General features: G+C 42.1%; 2 protein-coding genes across 2 annotated transcripts in view; both read left to right on the forward strand.

Annotated features, from left to right (window-relative positions):
* The window catches only part of DPY19L4 (dpy-19 like 4), a 41,972-nt gene extending 31,278 nt beyond the window's left edge, over positions 1-10,694 (forward strand). Inside the window, exons 18-19 of the mRNA XM_072999132.2 lie at positions 1,129-1,287; positions 3,336-10,694. Of these exons, the coding sequence (XP_072855233.2) occupies positions 1,129-1,287; positions 3,336-3,500 (324 nt within the window). The 3' untranslated portion in view covers positions 3,501-10,694. The remainder of the gene's footprint in view (positions 1-1,128; positions 1,288-3,335) is intronic.
* Positions 10,695-12,103: 1,409 nt separating this feature from the next.
* Positions 12,104-22,539, forward strand: part of LOC110074761 (neural-cadherin-like) — a 69,090-nt gene continuing 58,654 nt past the window's right edge. The window contains 1 exon segment of the mRNA XM_072999133.2: positions 12,104-13,293. Within this exon segment, the coding sequence (XP_072855234.2) occupies positions 12,186-13,293 (1,108 nt within the window). The 5' untranslated portion in view covers positions 12,104-12,185.

Raw genomic sequence — 22,539 nt, forward strand, 5'->3', positions numbered from 1 at the left:
ACAGTGGGGTCTCTACTTATGAACTTAATCTGTATTGGAAGGCAGTTCTCAGGTCGAAAAGTTCTTAAATCGAATCTGCATTTCCCATAGGAATGCATTGAAAATCATTTAATCCGTATCTGCTCTTTTCGTCCATAGAAACTAATGGGAAGCTGCTATTCCGCCTTCTGCCACTAGAGGGGGATATTTTTTCTTTTTTTCTTTTTAACCTAAGATGACTTAGCTTTTAAAAAAAAGGAAAAAAAAGAGTTCATAACTCGAATCTAAGTTCGTAAGTCGAGTCCATATATTCCTATGAGAGCGGTTCGTAATTCGAAACGTTCGTATGTCGAGACCCCACTGTAGTTGCCTCTTGCTCACCCCAATTTTAAAACTATAGATGTCTTTGACCAAGATGGTGGGCTTTTTTTAGCACTATTAGAATGCCATGCATCCTTCTCTGGATTTCAGAATCCAGAAAAAGTTTGGTGGGAGATGAGCAAAACTATTTCCTTTCAGTGACCACTTTTCTAACTTGGCATCCCATATAACAAGGGGAAAAGACTGACCTTCCTGTTTATGAACTGTAACTAATTGGGGGTTCAAGTTGGGCATTTGCCCTGACTGATAATACTGGCCAAACCTAATAGATATGGAGTATATTCCATTATCGGATGGGATCCCCATTACTTCTCTGGACTGACCAAAGACGCTGTGTCACTCTTATGCCGTGTGAGTTTTCTACATCCAATACTTTAGCATGGATTAGCAAGTTTATTTGGGTTTTTTGCTTTGTTTTCAAGTACTCGCTAAGTGATAAAAATGCCACCATGTTGGAGGCTCAGAAATGATTGCCAATGCAGGTTTTAGTGTTTTGGACTGGGACTTGCAAGATCCAGATTCAAGTCAGGCTCACTGGATGGGCAGTGGATTTTCCTCATAGAAATGCGGCTGGATGGTCAGTGTTGCCATTTGTAAATACTATGGTGTTTTTGGAAGCAACTGCTTTTTGTTGTGCAGGACGTGCATAAAATACCACATACTGCATGTGTGAAATATATGACAAATATCATTTAAACCTGCCAAAAGCTTCCAAATGAACTCTATTTAATATTTTATATTTGGTTTCTGTATTTTTAAACCTGGCAGATTTTTCAGATCTACTCTAAAAGATCAGCTGAAGATATTTATAAGATACTCACAGCCTACAAGGCTACTTACTTGGTGATAGAGGATTCAATTTGCAATGAGGTGGGGCCTGTGAGAGGATGCCGGGTGAAAGATTTACTAGATATTGCCAATGGCCATGTAAGTAGCGACATTACTTTTCCCTACAAAGCTTTGCTGCTCCTGTAACAAAACTTTTATATTGTACATAACATGTAGGCTTAACCTTAAGCCTATGGAAGATTGGAGGTATATCAGTAACTTCTGTTGGATATTCTCATAGATCCATAAATTTGAATTCAAGTTTTGTTTGCCATTTCCTCTCAGGGGTTCTTTTGGTTGGTTTTTATTACCTGTGTGCTTGAGTGGATGGTACTTGTTTTTCATTGCTGTTAGACGGGCAGAATAGAAGTATAATGAGGGAAGGAGGGAGGGAAGTACCTGATACAGTTCTGGTTTACTCAGAAATAAGTTGCACTGTGTTCAATAGAATGGTCTTGCAAACAAGCATGTACAGTCAACCCTCGACTTACAAACTTAATCTGTTCCGGAAGGAAATTGTTTGTAAGTCAAAAAGTTTGTAAGTTGAATCAGCATTTTCCATAGGAATGCATTGAAAACCAATTAATCAGTTCTGGCTGTTTTGGGTTCTTAGGTTGAGGGACGGTTTGTAACTCGAATCATTAGTTCCCATGGGAACTAATGCAAAGCTGGTTGACCCATTCCTACTACTAGGGGCAGAATTTTTTTCCCTTTTAACCTAAGATGATTCAGGTTTTAAAACAAGGAAAGAATAGAGGGAGGGAAGGAAGGAACAGACACCTTTTCAGCAGAACACCTTGAAAAGCACCTTTTCAGCCAAGACGAGCCGAGACAAGCACCTTTTGGGGGGAAAAGGAGACAGCAAAGGTGGGAGGGAGGAACAATGGGGAAAAGAGGAAAGAAAGAAGGTCATCACTGGGGCACACAGACCCCTCAGACAAAGGTTTCTGCTTTTAAGCACAAAAAGATAGAAGACAGAGAGAGAAACATAAGCCCCCCCCCCAGCAAGGCATAGCAATCCAGCAACCATTCCTCCAGAACAAAAATGCACACAAAGAATATTTTCTGATTTTAAAAGACTGGATCCACATCCACACTGCAAGACCAATAATAGCACAGAAACATAACCCCCCCAGCAAGGCATAGCAATCCAGCAATGATTCCTCCAGCAGAAAAATGCCTGCCTTCCTGAACAAACAGCACATGCACTCAAAGAATATTTTAATCACAGGCACAGACATTTTAAAACACTGCAAGACCCTCCCCCACCTAGCCCTACCCCCCCAAGCTGCAAAAACCCTGTACAGTACATGCAGTAAAGTAAAAACATATAGTGTACTCACCCAGAGCAGGTGGTCGCTCTGCTTAAAAAAAGAATGTCAAAAAAGCAAAAATCCAAAACCCCCAAAATAAAAATACAGTCCGGGCAATACCAGGCAGTCTGAAGACTGTCTCCCAATCCACTCTCTAAACGCTGGGAAGAGCGAGGAAGCAGACAGGCACCCTCTTCACTGGCCAACAGTTAACTGAAAGTTCAATTTTCGCACTTTTCCCGCCTCCTGCACGTTTTTATTTTCAGTTCGTAACTCAAATCTAAGTTCGTAAGTCAAGTCAATATTTTCCTATGAGAGCGGTTCATAAGTCAAAATGTTCGCAACTCGGGCCATTCGGAAGTCGAAGGTTGACTGTATAGGATTGTAGGCTGTATCTTTTTCCCCAGCATGGGGTGGGAAACTTTGGGCTTTCCAGATGTTTTCGAATTCAACTCCGGCCAACAGGGACAGTGGTGAGATACTGTGGGAGCTGTAGTCCCAATACATCTGAAGGGCCAAAGGCTCCCTAGCCCTGGCCTAAATATGCGTTTTTGAATATTCTTTCACAAAAAAAGCTCAGTTTTTTTTCAGATATAGTATATGCTATGCTATTCAATGAACTGGCTATGCTGGTACAATATTCTTGTTTCCAGACATTATCCTTCTTTCACAAAAATGTGTATTTAGCAATAAGAACAGTCATTGATCATTTCTTTGATTGCTAAATGGAAAATTAACAGACAGAATCAAGGATCTCTGATGTAAAATGCTTATGTCTGGCAACCTATCTTGCCCTGCCGAGTTGAAATATTAATTTTTCTCATTTTCTTCCAGGTATATTATGAGGAGAATGACAGCTATGGCTACTCAAAATATGGGCGTTTTTGTCAGGAGATCAAAATGAACTATTCTCCGTATGTGAATTACTTCACTCGAGTATATTGGAACAGGTCCTACTATGTATATAAAATTAATACTGTGATATCCTTCCAGTCCTGAGAAATGATGGAGATGACCTTTTGAAGACTGTATGTGTTTGCTGATTTCTTAAATGGGATGAGGTTATTGACAAACTCTTATTTTGGAATCCATATACATTACATGCACACCTGCATACACGAACGCACACATTGAGAACACTCAGAATACCCATAGACGTTGTATCTCATTGGAGTATCGCAAAGTGACTGTAGCGCAGCAAGAGAGAGACGTATGCTTCTGGAACATGGAAAGAGAAGATATGGTGGTCTTCCAAGATTTTAAAGACCTCTTCTTGGCTTTTTTGGTTTTATTCATGTTCATTATATTGTGCATAGATTTTTTTTCTTGTTTCAGTTTTTATAACAATGACTGTCTTAGGCTAGATTTATTCACTTTGTTAAAAATTTATATAATAGGTAAACATGCTGGGCATGACCCTCAAACTATGCACATTGATCTGAGATGGGTGAGGTTCTGTAATTTGTATATATGGTTTCCCACTACTTTTTTAAAAAAGTTATAGAAAATGAGAAGAAGCATTCCATCTTCCTTATGGTTACCGGACAGTTGAAGACAATAGGTTTGGAGAAGGTACTGGCATGCTGAGCTGGTCAACTTACTTTTGGACTTTGACTTCCCGGAATCTCCCAGTCGGCATGGCCTCTTCTGTACTGGCTGGGATAGGATGAGAGGTATAATCTAAAAAATAACTTCTGTGGGTGCTGAATGAAGGTATATGTAAACTATGCCTTGGCTGAGACTAACTACATTTAATCATGTTGATAATCTGTTATTCAAGGCACTGCCAGATCTCTCGCTGGTTTTTAGTACCCCATCATTATCCCCTATATTTGCTGAAATACTATACTTAAGATAACATATACAGTGGACTATGTGTCCTTGTTTTACATTTGAAAAAATCTGTGCCTCATGGAGGTGAGCATATGTACAATGTTCTTCAAAATATCCAGACAAACTTTTGTGTATTAGTCAGATACATTGATCTTCTAGTTCTGTCAAATATACAGTTCGGTTCTGGGACAAGAACACTCTGCTCCTACACTCAAGGAAGTTTATGTAAACCCATTTCCCAGATTTGAGCTATTTTGCAGGAAGATGTGTCTCTCTAGCTATTGCTAAGAGGTTGCATTAAGCAAGAAATTCTGTTTTCCTAACTGTGCTCTGAATAGGCAGTGTGCTCGTGCCTGCAGTACATTTGTTTTCCCTTTCTCGCATGCATATATATAGCTGAAAGGAAATAGCTCTTTTGTCATCTCTGAGCAAAAAAGCAAAAGCAAAATGTGCTGTTTATATACTACCCCATAGCACTTCAAGCACATACTGGGTAGTTTCCAAGTTAATTGTGCAGGCTACACATTGCGCGCCCCCCCCCAGCGAGCTGGGTACTCATTTTACCGATCCTCAGAAGGATAGAAGGCTGAGTCTACCTTGAGCTGCCTACCTGGGATTGAACCCCAGGTCATGAGCACAGTTTTGGCTGCAGTACAGCGGTTTAACCACTGAGCCACGAGCACTGCACCACGAGCAGAGAATTATGGCAAAGGTGTATCAGCAAGCTGTGATTTGTAAGCCACTTTTAAACTGGTATTCAAAGTTGGATTGCAGCTCATGACCACATGTAATCATAAGCCTGGTTTGGATGTAATATAAAACTATTCCCTGGCTGTTCCCTTGCACAAAGAGGCAAATGAATGAGGTTAATGCACCACACATCATGATGGTTGTCTGTTAAACCAGAATTCCTGGCTTAACATGGCATCAAATAGGAGCATTTTCATGCTTAGAAATAGTTTTGAAAACTGAAGTTTAAAAGACCAGGCTGGAAACAACATATAATGCATTGGGTTCAGATATTTTTAAGAATATATATGGGTATTTTGACGTTTTTACAAATAGTATTCCTCTCTACATCTTCTGTGACTTATTGTTGGTATTCTGCCCTGCATATTTCTTGCAGCATACTTCTCTGTTTTCCCTTGCTAGCTTGATCCACAATCAAGCAAACAAGGTGGTTTTATTTCTTATTATGAAAATATTTTCTGAGTCTTTACTGGGAAATATTTGGCCCCTGGCTTTCTTCACCCATTGTGCATAAACATAATAATCTTGCAGACCAAGAAAGCTTTATTTGTGTATTTTACCATACTTTTTATGGGAAGATATTTATTGATAAACTCATTTAATACCTGCCTTACCTTACACTGGTGAAACAACTTAGATGCAAGATTTTGAAAATACATTAACTCTTGCAAATATCTGTTTATAGGGTTTTATCCCAAGTTGTTTAGAGTAGACCTGTTAAAGTTAAAAAGACTTTAATTAATCTTGGTTAGCTTCTGTCCAATGGACTTCAGTGGGTCTCATCAAAATATGATTTAGAGTTGAACCCATTAATTTTATACTTTCTTAGTTATGGTTGAAGTCCTTTATACTATGAGGGAGTAGGCCAAATCAGTTTATAGAACTAAAATCTTAGTGGGGTTCTGATTTGTGGGTGAAGAAATACATATATAGAATTCTTGAGTGAGTGGATAGAAAACTAGCTTTTATAACAGATGTAGCCTTGATAATTTTATTTTGGAAACATTTGTAAGTATAAGGGATTTTTTAAAACTTTAAAAAAACTTTTAATCTTTATTGCATTTAAAAAAGAAATTATAAAAATAAGTAAATAATTATCACAATATTAGCACATAGCCAAATTAACTTTCTATTATCTCTTTCACAAAACAGTAAGTCTTTAACATTTTTAATTCCTTATTTTCCACGAAACATTTATTTTCTTTGCAATCTTAATTATACATTTCTTAATTCTTACTTTATATCCATACTGTATTAACAATCTCCTTTACTCTGTTTTTACTTCTGTTGAGAGCAGTTCTGCTTCTAATTTAAGCCTAAGTCTTTTGGAACAGGTTTCTTCCATTTCTCTTTAAGATACAGTAATTCTTAAGATTCCTCCTTGTCTTTCCGTTGTTTTGCCACTTGAATTCTGGCTGCGCCTAATATGTATAAACAAATTTTTGTCTCTTGTCTTGAGTTTAGCTTTACCATATTGAACAAATAAGTTTCAGGTTTCATCTCCATTTTTATTTTTAAATCTATGGTGATTATTTTTTCTGTTTCTTTCCAAAATTTCCTAATAAATTTGCAACCCCACCATATATGATATAGTGTTCCTTTTATTGTCTTACATCTCTAACATTTATCTTTTTCATTTTTCTTCACCTTTGCCAATTTCTCTGGTGTCATATACCATCTATATAATGTTTTCATATAATTTTCTTTCAAATCTGTACTTATTAATAGTTTTGGTTATCAATCCATGCTCTAAACCAATCCTCTGTTTGAATTGTTCTACCTAATTCCTGCATCAATGTTATATTTTCTTTAATTACTTCCTGTTCCATATTTCTTTCCAATAATAATTTATACAACTTTACGATTTGTTGATTTTCTTTTCCCCATGTTATCTTGTCTAGTTCTATAGATTCTTTAACCAATCCTATTAATTTATTATCCATTTTCATTTTTTCTGATAGCTGTCTGTGTGGAAACCACTGGCATATTATTCATACTTGATTCATTTCTTGTCTTGTTCTTAATCTTGGTTGTCCATTATCTTCCTCTATGAGTAGATCTTTATATGTTAACTATTTATAATTCTTTATGTCAATTTCCTTTGAGAGAGCTTCATGGGGGGACATCCACATTGGAATCCCACAATAAAATTTCCCTTTATATTTCTCCCATACTCTTATTAATGCTTTTCTTATTATATTATTATCAAAAACTTTGTTCACTTTCTTTTTTCTATATCACAAGTATGCATGAAGTCCATATTTTAAATCTTTGCTTTCTAGTATTAATATTTTTTCATGCTCCAGTCTTATCCACTCTCTTAACCATTGTAGTACTGCCGCCTCATAATATAATTGGAGGTTTGGGAGATCCCATCCTCCTCTCTTCTTGTCGTCTTGCAAGTATTTCAATTTTATTCGTGGTTTTCTCCCCTGCCAAATAAAATTTGAAAGTTGTTTTCTCCACAAATGAAAAGGTTATGTATTATTATTAGGATATTCTGAAATAGGAATACAAATATAGATAATACCATCATTTTGGTAATTGCTATTCTGCCCATCAATGAGATTTTTAAGTGTTTCCATCTTTCCAAATTTTTCTTAATTTCTTTCCCTTCTCATAATTTTGTTCGAATAAATCCTTTGTCTTTTTAGTTATTGTTATACCCAGATATCTTACTTTATTCACTGCTTTATAACCTGTCTTAATTTCTAATTCTTTCTCTTCTTTTCCTGTCATATTTTTGTCAGTATATTAGTTTTTCCTTCATTTCGTTCTCCAAAGTCACTGATTATTTCTTTAAGTTTCATAATGCTACATGATGGGTCTTCCAGAAAGATTACCATATAATCCGCGCTCTTACTTTAAAGTGTTGCTTTTCAATTTTTAAACCTTAGTAGTACCTCCAACCTTGTTATGAACAACAGGGGTGAGAGTAGATATCCTTGGCATTTCCTTTAGAAATCTGACATTGATTAGTTTTCTCTCCGTTTACTATTATTCTTGCATTTTGTTTGCTATATATGCTTTTTATCTATCTAAAAAAATATCTCCTACTTCTATTGTGTCTAGAACTTCAAACATAAATTCCCAATTACTATTATTGAATGCTTTTTCCGCATCTAGAAAAAACATTCCTAACTTCTTCTCCGGATGTTGTTCATAGAATTCCAACATGTCTATTACCAATCTTACATTTTGTCTCATATGTCTTTGTGGTAAGAATCCTGTTTGATCTTTTCCAATCCATTCCTTTAATACCCTCTTGAATCTCTTCGCTAATATTTGAGCAAATATTTTGTAATCTACATTTAACAGTGATATAGGTCTACAATTTTTTTGATCCTTTGGATCTCTATTCTCTTTTTTAAAATCTTACACAGATTATATGTATTCTGTACAAATGCCTTTACTCCTCTGCACTGAAAATATTTATGTTGCTGCAGTAAATTTCAATAGATGCACTTCTCTTGAACTATTGCAAGGGAAACCATCTTTTCTGTACAGTTAGAAATGTTGGTCTTTCAACATTTTCTTGGAATAGGTCTGCAAGACCTCAGTTTTAGTAGGCTGCTGCCATCATGCAATTTTATAATTTCTTTGTGGTTTGCGGGCTGCGCTGTCATTAAGCAGATTATGCATTTTTTTCTCATCTGGTGGATTCTATAGAATGCCATTAATGGGGGTTAACAAGTACTCTGTGTAGTGGCTTCTAATGTTCATGTATTAAACTCCTGTTTTGTTTCCTGGCTGGCCAAGTTCCCTTCACCTCTTCTTCCCTAATAGCTCCTCTCCAAGTGCATTTATATTTCAGCTCTTGAAGTGGGCTCCTCTTGAGTATTATTCCAGTACTGAGTATGTGAGAGTATTTAAAGGTGGGTAATATGCTGTCCTCCAGGTATTGCAGCATTGCAATTCTGGTCATGCCTAGCCAGAGCTTGAATGCTCCTTTTTGGGCTTCCAGGTTGCCCATGCCATCTGGGAGATTCTGGATGTTTTGATCTGAAAAGTAACTTTTTCAAAGTCCAGCATAGCAGATGGTGACTAGATGTTGAAAGTTTCAGTCCAACAACATCGGGAGGGCTATAATTGGCCCACCCTAAATTAAGAAGAAAACGAAACTATATGTGTTAACAGGTATCTTTCAAGTTTGTTTTACCGTGAAGATTTTTGTTTGCATCTTAAGACTGTAGTGCATAAGCGTTACTCTGATTTTAGCAGCAATGTTGGTTGCTGTTATCCCCATAATCATGCTTGAAGAGAATAGAAAGCTGAAAGCTTTTCAGTTTTAAATCTGAGCAAATTACAGCAGTGGGTTATTGTGTGATTCTTCTGAAGAAAGATCTATAATGGAGAAAGGAGCCTTCAGTGGGTCCCAGCTGGAGAGCAAACACATAATGGTATCTTCGAAAGGATTAAATTTCCAATCTCATTCTGATTATTAGATCAGCTAGAAAGGAGGTATGGATACAAAGTCTTAATTTGTTTTTGTACCTTACATGTGTGAAATACATGAATCTTTGGGAAATAATTTTCTTCCCAAGGACTTTGCAGGTAATGTAAAATCTGGAAGCCTTACCCTGAGTAGCTGTTTGTTGCATCTACCTGCTGTGGTTCTAATGAAATGAGAAATAATTGTTCTTAAAAAGCAACAAACGTTGGTATTGCAGTCCAGTTGGAAAATGTGCCTTGTAAACTTTTAATAAAGAAACTCAAACCTTTGTGCTCTTTGCAGGTATTTTAGAATGTGAAAATGTGCAGTTTAACATGCATAGTCTTGTGTGTTTCTTTAAGAAGGATAAATATACTTTCTCCTCTCTGAAAAAAGCTGTGGTTGGTAGTATACCTGATATGGCTTTTCTTCTGGCATCCCCTTCTTGTAAGATAACTAGCCTTAGGTGTACAGGTGTTCTGGCAGCGAGGCCCCATAATTTGGGAGACCTTCAATTAAGGCATTTAAGAACAATGTTTTCTATTGAAGTGGCCATTCCTATTATTTTTAAGGTACATCTTTAAGGCAAGTGGTGAATGGGCTTGCAAGCACAGATGGTAATGTTCATATGTGTTATACACTGTCTCAGCCTATGATACAGTTATAATTTATGAGAGGATTCCATGGTACCTCCCCATAGAAAACAGTGGTAAGGACTGTGTTTTTGCCTTCTTTCTTGTGACATTTTTATTTCAGCTGTTGTCTACTAATGCTGCAGTTCTACCTCTCAAGCCAAAGGCTTGAAATCTCTACTTGTGCCTTTTTACCCAAATGGACAAATTGTAAGGTTTGAACCTTACATAAAACTAATTTTGGTGGAACACATCTGATCCTGTAATGTGCTTTTTGAGGAAAGCTTTGAGCAGCCATCCTATGGGGACTGAATTTTGAGTTATCCCTACTGTGTACAACACCTGTCTCTGTAAGAAATGGGCTCAAATTAAAAATGCTTCTCCTTTGTTTCCTTAGCAGGTCCAAATAGTTGGGAAAAGTTGGTCTACTTTATAAAATTAACTCTAAGGTGTTGCATAGCTGCTGATTGGTGGTTTTGTTTATTTATAGTGGGGGTTTTTAAATCATACCTTAAGTTGTTCAGTAAACAAACTTTCTTTTCCCAACCTTGATGTCTGTGTATTTCTGTGTTTCAGAAAGCTGGGAAATTTTCAGCAAACAAATGTAAAAGCATTTTGATCAGTGTAGATCAAAACATGTAGTTGAAGCTTTGCTCTGAAAAGAAAAAAAAGGGGGGGAAGGCTATAGATTACCGTCCTCCAGCACATTGATCCACCCTTCTTGTGTTTGCTGTTTCTAGATGTTGACATTATTAAAGGCTGTTTCATTTCAGCTCTTCCACACCATAAGTGAGGCACTCTGTAGGAAATGGGGTAACTAGTGGAAGTCTGTTATATTGGGGTATAAGTTAAGGCACAAAAAGTATTAATGTGTCCATGTTTTGAATGAGGACACGTGGGGAATTGATCTGTAGTCTTGAGGTTTCTTGCTTTGGGGGGTGGTGGTATTGCTTGAGTCACAATTTGCTTTAAACTGAAGGGTCTCTGCCCTCCCTTTGTGAAATGTATATATAACACCAACTCATCCAGGAGAGCAGAACTGGTGGCCTTCCAGATGGCTGCTTGACTTTAACTCCCATTAGATATAGATAGGTTTCCCAGTAGTCATGTATGCTGGGAGATGCAGTTTACGAAAATCTGAAGAATGGCGAGGTCTTCAATATTTTTGCCCATTCTGTTTGGACTGTACGGATCTATAAAGTATCCTACCGACCAGTGAGCCCAGCAAATGCACCAAAGACCAATAATCAGCCTCCAATCATATTCCTCTCTGCACAGGTCTATCTAACTCTTGGCAAGTCCAGGTTAATTGCTAAGAGATACTACCTTTCTCTCTCTGCTTGCCCTCCAGTATTGTTATAAGTCCATTTGTGTATGTAAGGGAAGCTTAAAATTATTTCCAGTACACAATTAACTAGCCATCAGCCCTCCTCAGTTCAAGAGATGTCTATAGGTTTGCATTTCACATTTCAGCAAATGTTAAACATAGTGCTGAAAATTGATTTATTTGAGCTTTTGACTCAAGTGTCGCTCTTTCCTTACAAGACTGTTTAAGTGGAGACCCATGTGGCCCTCCAGAAATGGTTCAGACTGGACGTTTCATAATCCAGCATAGGCAATTGTGAGGGATAATGGGAGTTGTAGTCATGGAACATCTCTAGAGGAGCACAAGTTCACTCCACTTATAAAGTTGTAATTTTGGATATCGGAAGATCCAATCAAGAGGGTCAGTTATAAGAAAAATCCCAATTACTGTCTGAAGAAGACAGACCCTATCTAAGCAATTCATACGAGCTGGACTGGGCTGAATGAAGCGCGGGGTCACTGGTGACGCGAACGACACCCTGGGGAGGGAGAGGGGGAAGGGAGGCTCCCCTCCAGGGCCGCCTTCGCGCCTCCCGATTGGAGGGCTTCGCCGAGAGGCGGGCGGGGGAGTGCGCGGTTCCCTCCCCTCCATGTGGCGTCGAGGTGGCCGGCGCTAGCTCGGAGGAGCCAGACGCCTTTCCAGCAGGGCTGGGCGCTGCAGCGGCGGGAAGGATGAGGGACGCGTCCCGGGGACGGGCTCCTTCCCCGTGGCGCCTTCGCCTCCTCCTCTTCCTCCTGGCCGGCTTCGGCCGCTCCTCGTGCCGCCAAGCCGAAGGGGGCGCCGGGCTCGCCTCGCCCCGCGCGCTCTGCTTCTACGGGCAGGTGCCCGAGAACAGCCCCCCGGGGACGTGGGTGCAGGGCTTGCGGGTGCCCTTGCGAAGGCTGCTGCTGGCCGCGGGCGAGACGATGACGACGGGCGAGTGGACGCTGGAGGGCGAAGGCGCTTCCCGCTTTGCCCTCCGGGCGAAGGCGGCTGAGGGGAGCGGGCGGCGGGCGCTGCTGCTCCTGAGCACCACGGAGCGCTTGGACCGGGAGGCGCGGCCGGGCTACAGCCTCACCTTGCGCGCTCCCTCCGCCAGGGCGGCGCTCGTCCGGCTGCGGGTCTTGGACCGCAACGACCACCGGCCCCGTTTCCCGCCGGGTCCCGCGCCGCTGCGGGAGGTGGACGAGCTGCTGCCGCTGGGCTCCGAGGTGGCGTGGCTGCGCGCCGGGGACGCCGACGAGGGCGTCAATGCCCTCCTCACATACCGCTCGTGGCCCGCGGGTGGGTCGGAGGCGGCCCGGCGGCTCTTCGTGGTGCCGCGCAGCGGGCAGGTGCTCACCGTGGGGTCCCTGCTGGGCTTGCGCCGCCTCAGCCTCTGGGTCGTGGCCCAGGACCACGGGCGGCCCCGGCCGCTGCGCAGCCCCGCGAGGCTCCTGCACTTCGCGGTGAGGAAGAGGACGAGGCCGTCGGAGGACGAAGACGACGACGACGAAGAAGAGGCGGAGGAGGAAGGCGCCCGGTCCCCGCGTCGCGCCCGCTCCCTGCCCGCCTCCTCCAGCCCCGTCTACAAAGTCCGCATCCCCGTCGGGGCGCCGCCGGGGGAGCCCATCTTCACGGTCCCGGACACCCGCCACCAGGACGCCGGCGGGAGCTGGTTCGAGCTGGACTCCCCCGCGACGTCCGGCACCTTCCCGGTGGAGTTGGATAGGGGCTCCGGGCGACTCTCCCTCAGCCGGCCGCTGGAGAGGGGAGGCCGGACCGAGGTGACGGTCAAGGTGCATCGGATGGATGGGCCAGGTGAGTCTGACGGGACGGGGGAAGGCAAGGGTGCCTCTGAGCAGGTGCGAAGCGAAATACCACCGAATCTTGGGGTTTACCAGCTCTTCCGATCGGTGGCAGCGCGCCTGCCTCGTTTGAGCCAAGGTGCTGTAAGAAATGTGCGGCCACAAGCCACTTGCTTTGAAAGAAAAGGGTTCTATGGAGAAGGTCTAGCAGCGAGGGTTGTCCAAGTGGCCCAGAAGGAAACCCACGATCAAAGGCAGTGTGGCAGTCAGGTAATTTTTATACTCTTAAGAAGGTATGGTCTCCCCCCCCCTTCCTTCCCTCCATGAGGGGGAACATTTCTTCACTTCAAAAGTTGACAGGGCAGCCCTAGGCGGTGTGGGGGGCTCAACCTGCGGGAGCCTGCGTGTCTGCCTCAAGGCACTGTCTGGCACCCCTGACTTGCCGCAACAAGGTGAGAGTGGTATTGCCTTTAAACCTTGCTATCCTGGAGAAGCTTCTTTCTCGAACTATGACACCTGCAGCCCTCCAGCTAGCAGTAGCTAGAGACCCGGCTGGGAGTTCTGGGGGTTTTCATCTTAAAAACACAAAACACATCTCCCCTCCCAAGATCTGCTTCAGAAGCATTTGGCTGATGGCTACTGTGGAGAAACTGGGTGTAGGATTAGGTTTGGTGTACTTCTGGTTCCTGGGGGTTCTCTGTCCAGTCTGCTGGTGCTCCCTTCCAGACTGTCCGTTCTCTCCCCGTAGTACAGAAAGGTGGCTTTCCTTGAGTGTCCAGCAAAAAGGGAAGTGCTTGGAGTCCTGTCCATAAGTTGCCACCTGATCCCCGTGATAACTGTCTGGGGATCTGCCCTGAGTGCTTTGCATGCTGGTGTTCAGCTGGAGACCACTTGTGAGCAAAGATATCCATTTTTTCCTTTGTTGCTTTTATCGCTGCTTCTAAGTGAGGTTTATTGATTTTTATCAGTTTTGTTGTGGCATTGTTGTGTACGTTGCGCAGAGAGTTTCAGTGACAGGACAGCTTGCAAATAATAAAGAGAAATACCTGTATTGGGGCTCAAACTTGGTGCTTTCTGCATGCCAAATGTGGGCTCTGTCCCTTAGTAATGCCACCTCTGGTCAATGTGTGTGGCAAGTTGATCCATGAGGAAAGCAGTCAAAGGGCAACATTGTTCTTCCAGTTCTTCCAGCTAGGATGGACAAGCTGTGTGACCTTTCAGAGGTAAGCCCCATCATCCCTGGCCATTGGCCATACTGATGGAGTTATAGTTCAAAACATCCCTACCTCAGGTACTGTATCAGTAGCACAAATAATTGCAGAGGACACAATTTGAAAGGGGGAGAATAACATCATTGACGAAACAGTATTGGGATGAAATATCACTGAGGGCTGGCTGGATTACTCGGTGAGTTGGATGCCTGACCACAGAGCCAAAGGTTGGGAGTTCAATTCCCCCCCCCATGCCTCCCCAGGAGAAGAGCCAGCCTGTGTAGCATTGGGCAAGCTGCGCAATCATGGAGTGCCTCCAGGAGAAGAGAGTGGTAAAACACTTCTGAATACTCTCTGCCTGGAAGATCCTGGAAAGGATCACCTTAAGTCAGGATTGACTAGACTTAAATGTTAATTATTAACATTACTCAAGCAGCAGGAGTTTTTAAGAGAGTTGTGTTAGCTTTCTGTTGTGTCTTTGAAGAGGAACCCTGATGCTTCATCTATTAACTGCCTCCTCTGCATCTTAAACAGTTGGTGGAGATGGTATACTTAGAAAAGAATTTTTAGCCTGAATCCTATTTTTAGCCTCAGCTAGAGCAGACCCATTGACTTAATTGATTATTGAATCAATGCTTACATACATCCAATTGATTCAGTGGATCTGGTCTAGTTGGGGACTGCCAGTAGGATTCTGGCTAATATGAATAGAAGGCTATGGGGCCAGATTTCAGAGTTTCAGAAAGTTACTTTGTTAGGCTGAATGTCCCAGAATCCTAAAGCCACTATGACCAGTAAGTAGGTCATGCTGAAAGATTATGGAAGCGTTGGTTGCAAAAGCTAACCTTTCAAGCCTGTGTTAAATTCTGCCCCTCGTGTTCTTGGAGTGTTTGCAAATCAGTCGGATCTGTGATGCAAATATATTCTGTAGATGAAGTTTTCACAAAGGTATTCTGTCCATGTGTGTGTCATTTTGCCCAGTCTTCTTCTTTTAAAAAAATAAAAAGCAGCCAGAGGATGCGTTGTTGGGTGGAGTGGAAGAATTCAACCCTTTTGCATTGGACTATGCCTCTACCTGCTAAGGTGTAGTCCCTGCCTTTCCCCAGCATGACACAATTTTGAGCTTGCACACATGTATTTTCTCTCTCTCTCTCTCTCTCTCTCTCTCTCTCTCTCACACACACACACACACACACACACACACACACACACACACACACACACACAGAGCATCCAATAGAAAGTTTAATCCTTTGTTGTCTCTTCTTTTTCTCCTCTCTCTCCCATCCTCTGCTCAAGTGACCATTTCATTGAAAAGGTAGGGAGAGTTCTTGCCCTTTCAAGAGCCTGAATGAATAATGCTGGCTGGAGGATTCTAAGACTTGTCATCTAAAGAACTCACTTTTCCAAGCACTGGTCCTAAACCACTTGGTTGCAGGTGCCAGATGTCTACGATTTTCTACAGTGTAACATTTATTTGCTAAACTTTTCTCAGGAGTCTGAAGAAGTTAACAGAATCTTAACATTCATTCGCAAACCCTTCAAGCTGCGGTTTTTATTATCCTTGGTCAACAAATGCAAAGCGATGGCTTGTTTCTTCATGGAACTGCAGTCTGTTTGCAATTTACCATTTGATTTTTTATAAATGTTGCTTTATTTAAAACAGACATGGTTAAACAGGTACAACAACATCTTTAGTACTGGTTCATGCTTGTTTCTTGGCCCATTGCTGATATATATTGCTTAAATTTCCTGGTTGTGTACTGCACACAACATATAAAGAGTGAGCATAGAATTTACCATCCTGAGAACTTCAGCTGGTTCTTTTGCTGCTTTCATTTGAGTAAAAAGTAGGTTTTTAGTACACAGTGATTTTAATATGAAACTGTACTTATAGAGGCAATGTCTGCAGTGTATCTGCAACCATCTGTATCTGTGGTTGAGTGGCTTAATGGGATTGTGACTTTCCAGTGGCCAAGCAGCAATGGAATTACTGGCATGGCAGCCCATGGTCTGAACAGGAGAGAGGGCACTCATACTAACCTTGCAATATGGGGTTCCCCCCTGCCTTGATCATAGGATTTTAATGTGTAAAATGTACAGTACTTTGTTGCAAAGATCCTGGACTTCCTTCAGTTGACAGAAACAATTAGACAAGGAGATGTGCTTCAGATATATTCCCTTTCCATTAACCCTATGGATTGCAGAATTTGAATTCCTGGACTTTTGTTTAGTTTCATCTTTTCAAAATGATTTTAAAATGAATGTTTCTTTGTTTTTATAATTTGGTTATTTGCTTCTTCCCATTGACTTGACTGGAATTGCACCCTATGTCTGCTTGCTTTTGGCTTGCATTAAAGTTGTAGTCTATTTAAATATATGGTCTATTTTAATTATGTAATCTCCAAAACACTTGAAGTACCCATTTTGAGAGTTGAGTGTGTCTTGATTGCTGGAGTGCATTATTTTGCCTATCTACTACATTTATTTGCATTTCTAACCAGGCGTATGTCAGATGCCTGAGACTGTTAACTATTAATTGTGTGTTTGTTAGGCATCCTCAGAAATGTGTTAAAGGATGAGTATTAAAATCAGATATAAATGACATATCTACAAGAAAGACAGGAGTTTTACTGTTGTGGTGTGGCCATCACAACCTCATTATGTGTCTGTGGTGTTTGAAAATGGCAGGCAGGTGGTCTTCTTCTGAAGAAAGTGTTATTTCTTTAAGATGATAGGCATTTCCAAAGAAATCACTTCAGTAGTCTGTCTCAGCATGTTGGCAAAAATAAAGGGGAAAAAGGAAAGAAAGGAAAAGGAAAAACATTGTAGCACTTTAAGACTGACAGATTTGTTTCAGTGTGAGCTTTTGTGGGTCAATATTTGCTTTGTCAGACACTGGGAATGCAAATACAGTACATGTCCCTAATATTTTTTCCAGCTGGATGGATAGCTCAGTTGTTTAGGTATTTGGCTACAGAACCAGAGGTTGGGAGTTCAATTTTACCTCAAATTAAGTAATAATCAGATTTAACACATTTTAAGAAGAGGTACTCCTGGAAGTGTTGAAAAGCATCGTGTTGTAGCGGAATATTATTGTCCTTAATGACATATCTTGCATTTAGCAGCTTTGTTTTGTAACTGATGACTGAATGGTAAACATGAGCTTAATTTGCAAGTCTCATTGTCCACACATGTATCTTTGAGGAAATTGCATTGTAAGGGAGGGCAGCAAGTTAATTAGAAATAATACACCTTATTTTGTCTGTTACATGCTTTCTAATCCATGTTTTATTTTGCAGTTTAGGCCTCTTGGGGTTTTTGTGGGTTGTTTATGTTTGAATTAATATATGACTGTAGTTTTTGTCTTGTTGTAAAGCATCCAGAATAGTGCATTGTACTAATGGGGCAGTATATAAATGTAAGAAATAAATAAAATTAATAAATTATTGTCTAAATTGAGATGATAGGCCTGTAGAAATATTGGAGCTTATCATTATGGGCTACTCAGCCTCTTGGTTCCAATGCTGTCAGCCACCACCATGGACCATCTCATTAAAAGTCCTCATCTAGACAAGCCACACCTTCAGATTTGTCCTAGTGTAATAAATTCAGATGATTTGAATTTTGCTGGTAGTGGTGAAGGTTCCTGTTGCTTTAACCTGAGAAACCAATGGTGCAATCAGCTGAGTTCTCTTTCCTATACTGTATTTTTGTAAAGAGAACGGTGTGGTCCTTGCAACCAAGCTGTGTTCTGCTTCATCCTGTGCCTGCTAATGTATTGACAAGACAAAGGCCTCAGGGTGGAAATAATTCCAGTGATCATGTAGGACAAGGTCATTATCCCACATCTTTTAGGATAGCTGTTCAAAAGTGAGTTGAAAATTGGTTAACTTCAAAATATAATGTGCTGGAAAATGCCTGCTTGATTTCTGTAGTTTAATAAGTGAACGTATTATCAAATGTTAATGAGGTTGGATAAAACATAGTAAGAAGACTAAAAAAACAGATTGCCCTATTACTAGATGCATGGTGAAATCAGTGTCTGACTGCTGGGGGAGACAACAAGTTTTGACCTCAGATATATTTTACATAAGTAGACTTTCGTTAACATTCATTATGTAAGATGAAAAAGGGACGTAAAGGGGATTCTTTGCTTCGTAACTAACTTTCCTTGAACACAATCGTTTCAACATTCTGATGTACTTGGATAGCAGCTTCAGAGAAAAAAAACACCAGGTCTAGGAAATACTGAACGCCTGCTTTGCATTTATAAAATAAAAATGCTTTTTTGGGTGTTTCTTGACATTATAAGAATTCCAATATACCAAGGGTTGAGAGTAAGATTAGCCTTGTGATTAGTGTTAGAGTTAAGGTTAATTGAAGGGGTTGATGTGCATTGCTTGTATTTCCTGAATCTAATGAAAATTCTAGTATCTCCCATGTACGGGGCTAACTGACCTCCTGACAAACACAGTATGTGATCTTATGCATTTTGGTATCAGGAGTGAGGATTTTAAAAGTTTGACAAATGTTGTTGCAGCACAAGCTTTTACAGATCTGTGTGTGTGTCCAATGATAAAGGAGAATGTAGTCTACAGACCAATTACGTGTTTTGAGAAGCCCCAGAAATTCTGTGAAATTTGGTGTGATCTGGTGCTTCAAAGGTCCTTATCTTCACTGCAGTCTATTTTAACTCAAATACCTCTAGGTGAAGGCAGAACTAAGAGCTATTTTGTATTTCGATGAATCATCTCAAAAAGATTGCATGCCCCAACCCTGTGTTTCCATGATGTCCCAAAAATAAAACAGGGTCCAGACCAGCATTCCTGCACTCAGGGGAACCGAATACCATCTGCCTTCTACAGGTCACTGTGTGAGAGACGGTGGGACTGTGGCTGGGCTGCTGCCGGCTCCCGGATTCCCTGAGCGAAGTGGCTGGGGAATAAGCTGGGAAACAGGGGGATTTGAGCGGCTTCTGGGGCAACCAATAGAGATGATATATGGCAGGGGAAGATATGGCGGTGGGAGTAGAGCATGCCCGCGTAGGTGAAAGGAGGTTAGATACCTTACACCTATCCCCCTTTCTAGCTCTAATCCCAGCCAAATGGTACTAGGTGACCATATCAGCCACTCCTTGGGCCACATGGTACTGTTGGTAAATGCCAGGTCGGCAAAAAATAAGACCGACATCATCCATGATTTAATTTTGGATGAGGGGGGCAACCTGGCATTACTGAGACCTGGGTGGGAGAAGGAGGAGGAGTTCCTCTATCTCAGTTGTGTCCCCCTGGGTACTTGGTCGAACACCAGGGTTTCCCAGAGGGTCAGGGAGGAGGTGTAGTGATAGTCTACAAGGATTCCTTCCACTTTTCCAGATTCCCTGTCCCCTTGGGAAATGGTCTAGAGGGCCTGCATTGTGTGTTGGGCTCAAGAGACAGACTGGGGATTCTCTTGGTGTACTGCCCACCCTACTGCTTACCAACAGTCTCCTTACCTGAGCTGATGGAGGTGATCTCAGACCTGGTGGTGAGGACCCCCAGACTTTTGGTACTGGGGGACTTCAACATCCATGCCGAGGCCACCTTAGCAGGGGCAGCTCAGGACTTCATGGCCTCCATGACAACCATGGGGCTGTCTCAATATGTCATCGGCCCAACTCATGAGAAAGGCCATACACTTGACCTAGTATTCGCAACGGGATCATCAACTCCTCGTTAAGAGAGGGAGTGTTCCCCACCCCGTTAAAGGAGGCAGTGATTCGCCCACTCCTAAAAAACCCCTAATCTGGACCCAGGTCTAGTGATCGACTTCTGACCAGTAGCGAACCTCCCTTTTCTGGGCAAGGTGTTGGAACATGTGGTGGCTGAGCAGCTCCAGGCTCTCCTGGATGAAACAGATTATATAGATCAATTTCAGTTGGGTTTCAGGCCAGGTTATGGGATGGAGAGTGCCTTGGTCACCCTGTTTGACTACCTTTGCCGGAAGAGAGACGGGGGGAATGAATCCCTGTTGATTCTCCTGGACCTCTCAGCGGCTTTCGACACCATCAATCATGGTGTCCTTCTGGACAGATTGGCTGGGATGGGAATGGAAGGCACTGTTTTATGATGGTTCCGCTCCTACCTGGCTGATCGAGTCCAGAAGGTGGTGCTGAGGGACAGTAGCTCTGATCTATGGCGGTTGCATCATGGGGTTCCTCAGGGCTCTCTACTGTCCCCCATGCTGTTCAATATCTACATGAAACTGCTGGGGGAGGTTGTTAGGAGGTTTGGGCTGAGGAGTCAGCAATATGCTGATGACACCCAGCTCTACCTCTCATTCTGTACCAATCCAGGTGTGGCAGTCGCCGTGCTGAAGTCGTGCCTGGACTCAATAATGGACTGGATGAGGGTCAATAAACTGAGGCTCAGTCCAGACAAGTTGGAAATGCTGCTGGTTGGTGCTCCGCCAGATAGGTTAAAGGGCTATTTCCCTGCCTTAGATGGGGTTACACTCCCCCTAAAGGACAGGGCCCACAGCTTGGGGTTGCTCCTTGACCTGGGTCTGACCTTGGAAGCCCAGGTGGACTTGGTGTCCAGGGGTGCCTTCTTACAGCTGTGGAGAATATATCAACTTCGCCCTTACCTGAATGAGCAGAGCCTGGCAACGGTGACTCATGCACTGGTAACAACCAGACTGGACTACTGAAATGCGCTATACATTGGGCAGCCTTTGAAGACAGTCTGGTGACTGCAACTGGCACAGAACCGGGTTGCACAGCTGGTAAGTGGTGCCACTGCATGGACTCCTATCATGCTGGTTCTGAAAAATTTACACTGGCTGCCGGTTGCTGCCTAGGCCCAATTCAAAGTGCTTATTTTGACATATAAAGCCCTAAACTGCTTAGGACTTGGTTACCTAAAGGACCACCTTCTTCCATATGAGCCTGCCCTACTGGTAATGGCACAGATAAAAAAATCTTATAAATAAATAAAATAAAAATAAATGGATTTTAATTTTTGCTCTAAAAAGGCATTAGGGCTTATTTTCAGGGGATGTTTTATTTTTTTATTGTACAACAATCTACATTTATTCAAATACAGTCATATCATCTTCTGATTGCTGCACAATGGTGGAAGGCGGGGTTTCACTTAACAGGGGCTTATTTTTGGGGTAGAGCATCCTGAAAAATCATACTAGGGCTTATTTTCAGGTTAGGTCTTATTTTCAGAGAAACATGGTAGAAAGATATGGGCCAGCTCTTAAAGGGAAAGGATTGTTCATTTGAAGTAGAAACACAAGACAAGGTCTTTTAGTCTGTGCCAAACAGTGCCACCAGGGAATCATATACCATAACTATGTGCAGTGTGGACAGGCTGAGTTTTTCTTAATGTAGAGTTTGGCCCTCAGCCTAACCTTGACACTTACAGTGCTTGGAACAGCTTGAGCTGCAGAGGACTTTGATATATGGAGGAGTTCAGTTAGAACAGGAGGAGGTGTTTTCTAAGACTGAACAGCTGTGGGGCAAGTGAAGGTGTTAAAAATTAAAGCTAGCACTGTGAAGTGCTTTTGGAAACAAATAGAGTGAACACTCATAATGTGACTGGATGGGAAAAAAGGACAGAATTCCTGTACCAGTAGTTACTCTGTGTGTGTGTGTGTGTGTGTGTGTGTGCGTGCGTGCGTGCGTGCGTGCGTGCGTGCGTGCGTGCGTGCGTGCACCCGCGCTGTGTCATAAAGTCAAAACCAACTTACCCTAATAGGGTTTTCAAGGTAAGTGAGATTTACCAGTTCTCCTCACCCAGTTAGTTTCCATGGCTGAGCAGCGATTTGAACCCTGTTCTCCAGAGTCCTAGTCCTTCACTCTATCTACTACATCAGACTGAAATAGTTACTTAGAAAAGGAAATTTCAGCAAGTAGAACTTTTAATGCAAGCTGCACCTGCTGACAATTCTCCTTCCATACAACAGGTAAAGGTACATAAATAAGTCTTGTCTTCTTTTTATCTGGTCAGCCCAAATGTGCCTCTCTTAGTACCAGTGTTATGTGCTCCCTGCCTGATCTG

The sequence above is a fragment of the Pogona vitticeps genome, chromosome 4 (assembly GCF_051106095.1).
Source record: "Pogona vitticeps strain Pit_001003342236 chromosome 4, PviZW2.1, whole genome shotgun sequence".
Taxonomy (NCBI): domain Eukaryota; kingdom Metazoa; phylum Chordata; class Lepidosauria; order Squamata; family Agamidae; genus Pogona; species Pogona vitticeps.